The 14,378-nt window shown below is 39.2% G+C and overlaps 1 protein-coding gene across 1 annotated transcript in view; it reads left to right on the forward strand.

Annotated features, from left to right (window-relative positions):
• Nucleotides 1-11,587, forward strand: part of GPC6 (glypican 6) — a 522,514-nt gene extending 510,927 nt beyond the window's left edge. The window contains exons 8-10 of the mRNA XM_018070973.1: nt 1,347-1,483; nt 10,479-10,654; nt 11,095-11,587. Of these exons, the coding sequence (XP_017926462.1) occupies nt 1,347-1,483; nt 10,479-10,654; nt 11,095-11,297 (516 nt within the window). The 3' untranslated portion in view covers nt 11,298-11,587. The remainder of the gene's footprint in view (nt 1-1,346; nt 1,484-10,478; nt 10,655-11,094) is intronic.
• Nucleotides 11,588-14,378: the final 2,791 nt, after the last annotated feature.

Raw genomic sequence — 14,378 nt, forward strand, 5'->3', positions numbered from 1 at the left:
TGCTACTAGTATCTCATGTGAAAACAAAGGAACTGGAGCTTGGTGAGGGGTGTGGAGGAGATTTTTCAGGTGTCTGTCACGGCAAGAAACACCGTCAACAACCCATACAGCCAAATACTGTCCTACTTATTTTTTATAGATGAAAATTCAGACTGTGCTTCTGAAATAACATCCTCAGCTGTTTCTATCTCTTGGCTTATAAAGTGACATTCCACAGAGTTTAAGCATGGCAAAGCAGCATGGGCCATTTGCTTGGAGAGCTATCATGTCCTGAGAACAAAAGATAAAAAAGATAAATAGCCAAGTACAATACTGTACTTCAACAACCTAAAAGACAATCTCAAAACTGAATGGAAGAATGGAGAGATTTTATTTCTTGGTTTCTTAAAGAACAAAGCTTAGCTATTTCCTTTAAAAGCTATTCAACAAGCTCCCCTAAAGCCTATAACAATTTAATGTGAAATGCATGTTTCCATAAGAACAACAGTGGCAGCATTCATCCTTTGTAGTCTGTCCTTTGTTGTTTTTTCTATCTATTCTTGTAGATTTTTCCACTCTAGTATACCGAACACAAAACAAGGACTGATAAAATTTTAGTCAGAGCATTTATTTTTTAAGTTGATGCTGGAAATTCAGTTTGTTCCTGCTTGTTGACTGAATAATGCCAAATTAAATTATTGTTCAAGGAATTTATAAGGTAAAGAAACTGTTTAGATATTGTCCTAACATTCCTTGCATGCTGATTCTGTATCCAGCAACAGATATTCATCTACACCTAACAGCAAAGAAGGATATACTCTCTGCATGAATGTATATACACAGGCTTCTCACTGTTGCTGAGATCTAAATGTACTGCAATGTATTCAGACTGCGTATCTTAAATCAGTTCAACATCAGCTCAGCACTGCACCATTTTTTTTAGAACCCATGCATGGAGCTCTCTATATAATATTTTTCTAAGATGTGACCAAGTTGGTGGGTGAGACATTTTGTCTGATGTACACTGTTTAACTGAATTCACATTCAGCAAACTGTGAGGCATATTAATTCTTAAAAAGATGTATATTTAGAAAACCTTAGACAAATGGAGACTAGGAAGAGCAAGATGCAACATGTTTTTATTAATGTCTTGCCTGTGGAAAAAGGTGACTTTGATTGTTTGTATGTTCTGAACTCAAATGCTGAGTGTCTTGCTTTTAAATACAGGCAATTAAGTTTTAGCACCTTTAGCCCTTTTAACCTTCACCATCATCACCATTACAAACCTAAACAATGTATTGTTTAACATTATAGTTAAGGTGGTTGATGTTTTTAATCTGTTTTCCCTCTCGTTGTGTTTTAATCAGGTAACAGATATTAAAGAAAAGCTAAAGCTCTCTAAAAAGTTCTGGTCAACATTACCCTACACAATCTGCAAGGATGAGCGAGTGACAGCCGGTCCATCAGTCGAGGAGGACTGCTGGAATGGCCACACCAAGGCAAGGTGAGGTGGACCCCTCTCCACCACACTTGGTCCAAATCCCCATCTGGCCTGAAGCAATCATGAAGCTGGGGGTATTTCAGAAAACTGTTTATGAGAGTGAAACAGAAATGAGTAGAACGAGTAATTGTCCACACACAGCTTGTAGCCAAGATTACTTATTGTCAAAGTGACATTAAAGTCGGAGTGTGAGTCAGGGTAAATGTGCACAGTTTGTCAGCATGTGAACACAGAAAATGTGCATTGGTTCGGCTCCAGAAGGATAATTTATACTGAGATTTCAAAGAGCTCTTTAGGTCCATTTAACATCCCTGTGTTGGGACTGACAGCTTGTGAAGCAATTGCACCCTCGGGATGTCATATTGGGATGAAATAGAAATTGGAATTTTGGCTCCATTTCCTATTGGCTGGTAAAGCTTAGGGATGTTTACTGGAGGAAAAAAAGCCTGAAAAACACCAACCAGAGAATAAACGTAGCACTGCTACTTATCTTGTGTTGAAGATTTGACCTTATATTACTTCATCAGAGATAACTGTAGTCATCTGCCCTTGTTTGTGATGAGTTTTCTGTGAGTTATAATTTTGAAGTTTGCTTGGCCCTGGCTGCGGCAGACCTGGAGCCAGCAGATGATCAGGTGTCTCCAAAGGTCCCAGTGTAGATTCATCACCTAACAGTGGAGAGGATCTGATTATCCTTGCTGAGAGAGAAAGGAATTGGCTCAGGGACCACACTGGGGACAGTCTGCTTTCAGGTCTGCAGCAGTAACCTGTGCCTTTGGGTAGATGTGAGGAGTGGAGAGGTTTGAGTGTCTGGTGACAGCTGAATCCGGAGAGCAGTGATACCTTTTGGCACTCAGGGACTGGAATCTTATTTTCCTTTTCCTGACAATACATACAAAGAAATAATATAAAAATGAGATAATAAGAAAAAACAACCAGACAACCAATTAAAAAAAAAAAACTCAAAACAAACAAAACAAAACAAAAAAAGAAAATAAGACAAACACATAAAATATAAAAACTCAGTGAAAATAAAACAACATAGGAAAAAAACTTACAAACCTGCTCAATGTCATTTTACATGGATGGATGGATGGATGGGTGGACAGATACTTAGATAGATTGCACCCACCCCATCATCTCACCATCTAATCATTTTGATAAGGAGCACAGTTTACAGGGGGAGGTTTCACACTGAATGCATACCATTCTTTCCTAGTCTTACTATGTAACATTTAAAAAAATTCATTTTACAGACAAGAGAAGAGGGCTGTTTGGGATGCTGCTAGCCTCTTGAATCCACCTTGGGATGCATGTGAACAAATCTGCCCAAAAGCACGAGTCATTATTTAGTTCCTAAGTCCCAGATCTAGGGAGAGCCCCTGGGGATTCGGAGAAACACAACTAGGAGGAGTGTCTGGCTATTACAGGACTCATCACAAAGGAACAGTGTGAAAAGACAAATAAAAATGTGGATTTTGTCTTTCTTTATGTTATCTCTTCTTGTTAGTGAGCTTTGAAAGCCATGAGCCCAGGCTTGTGCACTGCAGTAGTTAAGCAGAGTTTCCAGGCATCCGAGCTGGATGCCGTTAGTCACATCAGGATGCATGTATCAATAAAAGATATATGCCACTCTTTCTACAAAAGAGCAGTCAAACCCACTAATATCTCTCTATCCCTGCTAGTTTCCATGACCAGTACTAGTGTTTGTACCAAGTGGCCAAAACTTTTCAGCTCTCTTCTGCTTCTGCACTGAAGTCTCTTGCACAGCTTCCACATTTGTTGAGAGTTATGGAGGTGCATTTTATGCATGCAGGTTTTCAGCCTTCTTTTGCAGTATTTATCTTATGAGAAGCCTGGTTATTTTCATGATTTCTGCTGAGATTAATGTTCTGGAGCCATTGAGAAGAGCTATCCTCTGTCAATAATGTGCCTTGATAAGTGAACTCAGACATTTCATTGGATGTAGAATCACAGCTTCAAAACATCACCTGAAAATATGATTTCAGCACATCCAGCCACTGCTCCTATGCCCAGTTTCTGTTTAATATCCATTCACAAAGGAAATGTATAGTCACAGGTTTTGTAACAGAATTCGATAAATGCTTCAGGTGAAGGCAATAGTAATGAATCAGAGAAATGCCACAGAATGCCATGGCCTGTATATGAAGTAACATTGAAAACGATATTGAAAATAGTATTGAAAATAACTAGTTTTAGATGCAAAATCACCTCTTGGGTGGTGAGCAAGGACATTTACTGCAGCATTAAAAAAACCCTAAAACATAAAGGTTTCCTTGTTCAGACTGATTAGTATCTGATATCAAATATTATTTCACAAGAATAAGCATGGCAAAATCTGACCAATATTCATATATGTATAACTTTGTTCGCTGTGTCATATGTCACAGCTGTCATAAGCATCTCTGTGCTATATGAAGAGCTGCATATTAAATTCCAGAGAATATGGCAACAGCCTATGATAGAAAAAAAGGAAATTTAGCCATCTCCCATTTTCCTAGACATTAATACTGTAAGTAAGGAGAAAACATGGTGTTGGCTACTGTTGCTAAAGGAAATTATTGCTGGATTTTTATCAGAATCTGTTATGGAATAAGGAATTAGAAGCTTTGAATTGCCAAACAGACATTATGCCTTATGTTTCATTTTGCACATCACTTTTTAATGCTGCTTTTACAGGGGAAAAGAGTTACAAACCTGAGATCACAGCAAATGAAAGCTTGGCTTTCTCCTGAGAGAGGCATTACACCAAGGTCATTTGTGGTTATTAAACTCCCTAAATATCACTTTGCTGCCATGATTAATTTACAGTGACACCAGGTCGCCAAATGGAGGTTGCCAATTTGTGAGTAACCATGTAGTAACAGAGTCATCCATTTGGCGTTCTGGAAGGGTGCACTTGACTCATTGCTGATCCTGTACAAAGAATAGTTTTAATCAGGTCACAACAGGTAGAAATTAAATGCTGTGGAAATGGGAAAATATTTATTAGATGGATGAATCTCTTTTTTTGAAAAATCCATATTAAAAATAATAATAGCTACTTCAGACAAAGTGCCACTTAGAGAGATGTCCAGCAGGACTTCTCCTTCATATCTGTATCACAAAAGAACTTGAACATAATTTTATGTTCAAAGAATTAATGTCTTCTGCCAGATGTACAGAGAGATTTTTGAAAGCTATATGGGATCTAAAAAGCAACAGGAAGATCAAACTTTAAAAATTTACCTCCCTCCCTACATACAATTAAATTCTTAACAACCACTGATAACCTCTTCACTAATACATTTTCTCCAGAAATTAAGAAAGTTTCCCAAGAATTATGGAATTCAGTCTTTGGGACTTAAACCAAGTCCAAGGTATTAGTCCTTGAACAGGTGACTTTTACTGAAGTCAAAACAGCAACCAAATCCGAAACCACTCTGGTCTTCAGGAGAAGAACCTTGAATTACTCCAACCAACTCAGTCAGGTCATTTCAACCAAAACATTCAAGAGATTGTGTCATGCACTGTCATACTGGTGCTCATGCTCATCAGGACTGTAGACTTATTATTATGTCTCATCTCTGAGAGGCTGTAATCCATGAAAGAGATGAGACCTGCATTCCTTTCCACAGGGAACCCTTCATTCCTCCAAGTGCAATGAAGAAGAAATAGAATTATATTAAATAAAAAGAAATAAACAGGAAAAAAATAGAGAAAGGTAAGGAATAAAAGGAAAAATGAACATTATAATTTTCAACATCTAGTTCAAAACTACAAGGTATGTCACCAAAATGAACACAGTATAGATTCTCAAATGTCTGAAATTCTCTTCTTCTCCTGCCACACTGTCTACTTCCCTAGCAGAGACCCTTTAATTCCTGGTGAAATTCAGGTGGGAAGAAAGGCTCTCCAGATCAGTGCTTTCCCTCCTAAAGTTACTCACTGCTGACCAGCAAGACTTCCAGTGAGAATGAGTTGAATGTCCTTTACTTGGAGGTAGGCACAGATAATTGTTTATCACCACTAGTGAAAGTGTGAATAAACCACTTCTCAGTAAGTGTGAAAACTGCCTATTCTTAATTGATGGTTCTAGTCTATTTTTACATCTTCCTTTCAGCAAGTTGGCAGATAAACTATTTTCTTCCTCTCCTTATGTCTCCTCAAGCTTTTCTCCAAGATGGATCCAAAAAAAAAAAAACCAAACTGAAAATATCCTGTGGGGATTACCTCCTGAGCAAACAGAATCAGATGAGGTGATCTAGTTAGCCAAACAAGCCAATTTTCCACTGCACTTATCTTTCTGGACCAGATGTGACTGCATACTCCCAGCCCAGCCTTAGTAAGCCTGTGCTGTATTTTGTACTCTATTGCCTACAATTCTGTGCACCTGGAAAATCTCCAGTACTGCCTAGGTGACATGCTCCAGTTGTACTCTAAGCAGCTGCTGTGGCAGCAAAATATGGAAAATGTTGCCCTTTAAGCCAGATGTGTTTTAAAAATCAGAAGACTCCTCTTTTTTTTTTTTTTTTTACAGGAGCAGGACAGGTGGGGAGGGGGGGGGAGTGTCATATCTACAGCCTTTCAATAAATTACCTGAAAGATTCATCAGTCATTTCTAGACTTGAAAAGGAAGTAGAAATCTTGGAGTATTAACTGGTTATTAGGGGGAAAAAAAAAAAAGTGATTTTAAATAGACTTTCTGGTTCTTGGCTATGATGTACCAAAAGACACTTTTGCTGTGTCTGCTGAGATAAGTGAGAACTCAAGAACTGTGGAAAAGCTAAGAGGAATGGCAGGCATTAATATTTTAGAAAACAATGTAAATTACACTAAAATCCTGACATAGCTGAACAAGGAGCAAACAGCAGAAAACAAACAGTATTATTCAGCTTCTCTATACTCAGAGGGCTAAGAAAGCTTGATTATTTTTTTTTGCTCAGAGGCTGCAGAGAACAGACACTGATTCAGGTTGACGCTTCTTTTCATTTATAATGGGCATACAGTTCTTGTAATGGCCAAGCCTACGAAGAGATCATTAACTAGAGCAGAAGCAGCGGCAAAGCTCAAAATTCACAAGGGTGTCTCCACTTACAGAACTGCAGCAAAAGCAGCTGTGTTCAACAACTTTGCCCAGCCAGCAACAAATCTTCTGTCAAAAAGTGGTCCCAAGACATGGCTTCCTATTCGGTGTGACTTAACCCTACCCCACACACATCAAAATGCTTTTGTCAGAACACATGCTGGGCTGCCTCTCCGAGACTGTTGCTCAGGAAACACCTTGGGCTGCATGTTCTTGTGTCTGCATCAGTCCTTTAAAGAAAGGAAAACAATTCAAAGATATTTACATTCAATATAGGCTTTTCTGACTGTTTTTTCCTCCCCTGAGGAAGTAGGTGAACTTGTTCACTAATGAGGCCAGAATACAGCTACACGTTCAGACATGTGAATTCATGTACTTAAATGTGAATAAGACAATAAGGAGTGTGTTGCCCATGTGATAGTAGTATCATTGGAGACTCTTTGGCACATCCGAGATGAGTATGACACAGGACACTACCTCCCCTCTGGACCACAGGCTATATTAAAATTGCTTAAGTGATTTTAAAACCACCAATGTTAAGGTGCCTGAAGACAGACCCAATATCCCGTCAATGTAGTCAGAGACAGTTTTCCACTGCCTGAGCACACTTACCTCCTGCTATGTTAGATGGTCTAAATAGTCAAGATATCTGCATGTAGCTGACGAATTAGACCCTGGACCTGCAGGATATTCAAACCCTATTGGAGTGGCAGCACAACACCAAGCCTAAGTCCTGGTGGCTAAAGTGGTATTCAAGACTCAATGCAGCTGTCCTAAAGTAAGACACACACTATAATTTTAGATGCCCCAAATGTCCAAGACCTCCCCCTCAAGCCTGCAGATATGATCCAGAAAGCCTCACCTTTTAGAGCTAGTGATGAGAAGAGGAAAAATAACCAAGAGTATTCAAATGGCACCAGATGTCTATGTTTATTCAAGTAAATCCCAGCAGATGAAATATAATGAACTAGTCATTTGGCCAAAGGCACATGGGACTCTAACAGCTGTCCCCGCTCCACTGATGAATAAACTCCTGACTAGCTGTGACTAGATCTTGTGTTGACTAGATCTGGCAAGAGTGACACTCTGCTTGTATGCAGACACTTTCATTTGAACTTACAGGTTTTATTATCTGTGTAAACCTAAAGATAAATTTTTAGCCTCTTTAATTATTTTGCTCCTACACCCTAAATGCCAAGGGAATTTAACTATCCTCCTAACCATTAGGCAATCATAAGACCATGGATTTCTTGTGACCTACATCCAGTATGACTCCCTTACACACCTAGGTCAGGTACACTGGACTGTTCTTCTGAGAGGTTAAGCCTTCTGTGCCAGGAATGCTTTGGAGATCAGCACATCCTGGGCAGATACAGCAGGATATGTGACAGTTTGACAAATCTCTTCCTACAACTGAACGGGCTGGCCCATTTAAAGTTAGATGGTCTTCAGAAGGACATCAGATCCACACTAGCCACAGTGTAAAATATGAACCTGGATGAAACGCGCACATCAGAGCACTCTCTAATTGCTCTCAGAAGCAATTAGAATCTTCTTCTATTATTGATGATAAGACAAAATGAAATCAAACAGAAATCAGTCAAAGAAAGCCTGTGAGCTGCCATGCAGAGCTAGCCATAGCTTCTCATGGATAGCATGCAATAAAGAGCAGCTAACCTTTCAAAAACAAGGAGAGCAATCCACATGAATATTCAGCAATTTCAGATCACTTCTGGTTGCTAACAGCTGTAGCCATTTTCATGGACAGGATACGGGGCAAGATGGAAATCCTCTCTGAGCCAGAAGGTCAAGTCTTACATCCTTGCTTTTTTTAATCAACTTTCACCTTGAAATCACTGATTTAATTCTAGAATGAGTAATTTATCTACAGCAGCCATTTCATTTGTAGAGACGTGTGACAGATGGAGATCTGTTCCTTTACAGCCCAGGGCATCCCTACCTGCCAAGGTCTCCATCCTGCTGCTTCCAGGCATCTCTGAAGAATTATTTCCTATTCTATCTTTAGTGATTCATAACATCGTGGTCTGCAGTCCTCTGTGCTGGAGTGCTGTCTCTGTATTCTCACCGTAATAAGCCTTACCACAGGAGTCTGGATGGGATCCCCCAGCATTGTTATTTCACATCATGGTACTAGTGAAACAACAGGACATGCAGTTTGAGGCTGGATATTTTTGGCAATTGTGTTTGGTTCTTATATGTTCACGCTCCCCTGGGATTATTCTCATGTAAGCTTTCAAAGGCCACTGGCAACAAATGAGTCTCATCTTGCAAAGCTAGAACCTATTACAATGAGACTAAACCCTTCCTTGGTGCAGCAAAGCAGCTGCCATTTTGTGAACCTCCAGAAGCAACACAAAACTTATTTTCCCTAAACCATGACTTCAGCAGAGAAAGTCCTTTCTTCTCCCTTACTTTCACGATTATTTTTAAGATATATTTATTTTTCCAGACCAGTATGAACAATGCTGTCATCAGTGCCAAATTTGAATACTGATAGAGAATTGTGTGTGCTCAAGTGAGAGTGATATGAAATATTCTTAAACTATATTTGGTACCAGGCATCATGAACGTTTGTCATTAGTAGGCTAGACTGTGCTATCATTATTTACTGTCTGAGCACACACCCACATGAGGAGTCTAACAAACATCAGCAGCATAGCCTGGTATGCACACTAATTGCAGAATAGATCATATCCTTATAAAAAACATATACAAAGGGTTGATCTGCCCCAAATCCCTTGCAGTCTAAATGTGAGACAAAGACAGTAGGTAAAGACAGGCAAGAGAGAACAGGGAAGCAGTGATACACTATTTTCTCAGGGCACAATACCAGCAGAGAGAAAAAAATGTCAACCTTTTATCAGCCTGGCAGCTGTAAAACGCACAGATAATTTTTAACAGAGATTCAAAGCAGAAAAAAAGGTAGCTTTACTGATGCCTATAAAGAGAGCTTCCTGAGGACAAAGAGCAGCAGGGAATAAAGTGTGCATCTTTGTAACAAAGGGGGATGGAGATTTTTACTCTAGGATGATTGGAGGTTGCTTTTTTGTAGCGGAGAGTTACCTGCAAAAGCACACTTGATGCTTGTGAGCAGACTAAGACTGTATTTGTCAAGGTCAGAGAAAGGAATGCTGCAGTAATCAAGAAATTAAAAGCTAAGAGCCTGAATAAAAAATTCAGTTGGATGGATGGATAGGAAATGCCATACCTTAAATGTTATGCACGAAGTACATGAAAGATGCAAGCGTAGCCTGGTTTTAAGGAATAAGGACAAAATCAAAGAAAATACTGGAGTTTGGTAAAATCACAACCCCTTTTATGGGTCTGGATGTGATATAGGTTGGACATGCTGTTCACAGTGGCCTAAAAAAGGGATACAAGAAAGAATTAGAGAAGAAAATTTATTAAGTGGTTTTTTAAACAAAGCCATAATGCCTCAAGGTAGGCTTCTAAACTGTCTCAGAACAAAAAAAAAGCTCTATATAACAAAGGACTTTGTATTTTTTAAGCAGAAAGAGGTAAAAACAGAAGAATGCACTGTTAGACGTTTAATTTAGTGTATAACCATTCACATCAGCAGAGGATATGAACATGCAGTGACTTACTGCTGGCTTCTGAACCTTTTCCATAGCTCACACAGTCAGTGCACTTGCTGGAGAGTATATGTAAAGTTAAGAGGTTGAAAAACCTAAATTCCTTCTGCTCCCTGTAGTAGCTAAGCTACTAAAAAGATCCTTCCGAGTCAGTAAAATTAAAAACTATATTTTTAAAATAGGTCCACTGGATCTGTTCAAGAATTGCATATTGAATTGCTTAGCACACCATTTGCTGCACAGTGTTTTATTTCTGAAATTACTGCATCTCAAACTAATGATTCATCCTGCTATGTAGATACTTGCCTGAGATTATGAATGATGGGTTAACCAACCAGATCAACAATCCAGAAGTAGATGTGGACATCACAAGGCCAGACACCTTCATTCGACAACAAATCATGGCCTTACGTGTCATGACTAACAAACTGAAGAACGCATATAATGGGAATGATGTCAACTTCCAGGATACAAGTAAGAAACCATTAACTGTCATTACATAAATGTCTTTTTGGAACACATTTATTAACTGGTTCCATTGCAATGACTTTCTTTAGTCTTTGTGCTCTGCACTGCTGACAATATAAGAATTCTTTTTCTGTCACATGAAACTCCAGTTATATAGTTCTTTCTTTTGCTTCTTTTATTAATCTTCATGTCTAGTGTATCAAGACATTGAGAGCTTTCCATAATGCCAACAGTCCACTTCTTTGTCAGAAGAGCACTTAATCGTCTAATTAAGTAACAGTGGCTTTCATTTGGATGCTTTGCTGAATGAAATTTAGCATCACCACCACTTTCCCATTCCCAATGTGTTTATCCCACTGGGGTGCCAGATGGAAGGGGAATGAAGAAAAGGGATGAAAGCTATAACCAACAACACTCATGCTGTTTCCCTCACTCCTTTGTGCCAGGTGATGAAACCAGCGGCTCAGGCAGTGGAAGTGGCTGTACAGATGACATCTGTCCCACCGAGTTTGATTTCATCACCACTGAAGCACCACCTGTCGACTCAGACAGGAGGGAGGTGGAAGCTTCAGCCACACAGCCTGGCTGGTCACTGCAGACGTTGCTTGTCATCTTCATCAGTCTTGTACTGCAGAGACAGTGGAGATAATCCTGGATCTTGTGGGAGAAACTGTGTTTTAGCTACAGAAACAGCCAACTTTCTTCTTTTCTTATACTCTTGGACAATGGACCATGCCACAAACACTTGCAGTTTTCTACAAGAGAGCAGTACTGCAACCTGCTTCCCGTTTTAGTTTTCCCAAAGAGTACCAGGTACCAGACTGAACTGCTTCCTGCTTTTTTCAGATATCTCTGAAGACAATATCCACTCTTGAGAGAATTCTTTCTCAAACCTTTATTACAGGAGACTTTCTGAGTTTCATTTCCTTTTATGCTGCAAAAGGGAAAAAGGATCTTACGGTGTGTGTTTTTCCCCCATCAGAGAAAAAAGAGGGGGGAAGAAACTAAGAAAACAGTTTTCTTTCTGAATCAGGCCTGATTCAAGGCTGCTGTATTTCAACAGAATATCAATGAAATAACAAAAAAAAAAAAAAAAAAAAAAAAAAAACACAAGAAAGGAACAAAAAATGCAACCGTTCTTCGCTGACAGCCAGGTTTCCTTAGGAACTTCTGTAGGATGATTCAGGTCATCAGAATGATCATTGTTATAGGGAGGAAGGCTGGATTTTTTTTTTCCAACACGAAAGTATGTCTCAACAGTGAATGTCTTGCACTCCATCTGCCAGCCACATCAGATTGGTATGAAGGCAGAGAAGCTGAAAAATAAGTTTACCTTTTAGTATAGTAGTAGCTCCACTAGCTTCAGAATATCATGTTACAGTTGTTTAGTATTTAAATCTTAATGCCCAATAAAAATATGAGTAGTAGCACAGTTTCTTTTAGGATTTATCCATGTTATGCAATTGGCACAGTTTTCCACTTAGCTCACCGCTGTGAGCTCATCAGCCATGACAGTAATATAAACAACGCTCTTGACCTCTCAAGGGTTCAGACAGAAAATAATCTCTTGTGATAGAATCTTTTTCCTTTTGTTACTGTTCTGACATCGATTAGAACTTTCTGCTACTATGTTCATTATCCTACCAAAATGGCAATTCTCTAATGGACTAACAGCAACTGGATCAATAGTGTGTTTCACACCTAACTACATCTTTCATATCAGTTAATTTGAGTGTCACAAGGATTTCATCTACAAAATCTGAGAACAAACAAAGATATAGTACTGACATGGAGATTTCTTTCACTTTTTTAGTCTTAGTATGATCATCTATTTTTATATATATAAATATATATAAATCACAGATTTTAACTTCTTAATTACAAGCTCAGGGTTGACACTTCTTTGTAAGAAAAAAGCTTTTGGTCAACCAGCTCTTCTTTTTTTTGTGCTGCTCTGGAAAGTAGCCCTTTAATGACTGGTAAGCATGAAAATCAAAGAAGAGAATTTTTTACGTATCCAGTTGTCCATTTCTTAACAAGTTTGCAGGATGAGGGAGAAAACCTCTCTCATATGTATGTATTTGGGGGGGGCATGTGAGTTTGTATGATAGGCCTAGAGAAGGACTAGGATGTTAATTGTGATGGCAATTGTACTCTCAGATTCTTCAAGCATACCTTGCTTTAATAATCATTGCCTAAACGACCATGGTCCTGGATAGAGTTTTTTGCATCTGGTCATAAGACCCAAGGTGGAAGCTGTTTCAATCCTGGACAAATGAGTGTCAACAATTAGACATCAAAATCTTCCTTCTTCTATCAACCGCAGACAAAGGACTTCTGGGGCAATGCTGTGTGGTGTTGAAATGATTTGCCAGAAATTTATTTCCTGATTCTTATGTTGACTCTGGAAATGGTATAGACAAATTGTAGTAACACTGTAAATCCAGCCAACCACATTACAATTTAGCAGCAGAGCAGGTAGATCTTATCCATTGCAATCACTTTTTCTTGTCAAATTATAATTAGCTATCGATTTAGGCATGAAATTAAAATAGAAACACACAGCACGTTAGGATAAAGTATACTTAAGCACTTTTACCAGAAAGTATTTACAAACTATTTATATAGTATGTCTAATAACAAAAAGCATAGGTTTTGAGTCACTTGTATTCCATGCTTTTTCTTTTTCCTGTTTATTTGTTTGCTTGCTTCAGAGTATAACAGTAGCATCATAGAATGATAGAACCATAGAATCATTTGGGTTGGAAGAGACTTTAAAGATCATCTAGTTCCAATCCCCCTGCCATGGGCAGGCATGCCATTCACTAGATAAGGCTGTTTAGGGCCCCATCCAACCTGGCCCTGACAGGTGGTCTGTTCCTCTGGGCCCAGATTAGTGTGCATGAGTCACTGTCTAAGTGTTCAGATCACACGAGTCTTACACCAGCCATAGCAGTGTGTCCCACTTCTCCAAGGGTTCCCCCTGGAGCAGGTCTTGTCATTCAGTATTTACTGTCTCTAGGAAGTTTAAGCCAATTCTTATTGGCTTTTTCTTTTGCCCTGGCACAGCAGGTACCAAGCACAGGGTCTTTGCTTTTAATTTTTTTCCTAAACTTGCACATGCATCATTTTACAGAGAGAACTCTCAAAATCTCCCCAGTCCATGTCTTTCTACCCATCTCCACATCCTTTCTACACTTCTCTTTAGCAACTTTGTTTCAGGAGAAGCTGAGTGTGATTTTGATTTCTCCCACTGTGTGTTTATTCAGTGGTAACTGATACTATTATTCTCCGTCTGGAAGCTTATCAACAGGCAACAAAGTCCAAGGCCTCTAAGGCAAGTCCTCTGTTGTACCTGCTCCACACTGCTAGTAAAGGAGCTGATGAACTCATCAGGTCTTTGTGTTAGCCTCAGCCCACATGTAGGTGATCTGGAGACTATTTTCAGCTGGTGCAACCAAAGTGTGTGTCCAGGGTGCTCTCGGCTGTTTGTAGACCTCCACGGACTTTTGGACAAGGAGGAAGAGGGATCCCTAAGAACTAGGATGTGTGCTGAAGGCTGTTCTCACTCGGGGAGCTTGCAGCAGGGACCCTCCTCTTCTTGGACTGGATTTTACAAACTGCTGCTCAAAAAACAAACCAGCCTAATCTTTGTCAAAATGAAATTGTATCGAGGGAGTTCTGCCAGAAATTTGTGTCTTCCATAACATTATTTCTCCTCTTATTTTCC

Source organism: Manacus vitellinus, unplaced genomic scaffold (assembly GCF_001715985.3).
Source record: "Manacus vitellinus isolate BGI_N305 unplaced genomic scaffold, ASM171598v3 scaffold_2_pilon, whole genome shotgun sequence".
Taxonomy (NCBI): Eukaryota; Metazoa; Chordata; class Aves; order Passeriformes; family Pipridae; genus Manacus; species Manacus vitellinus.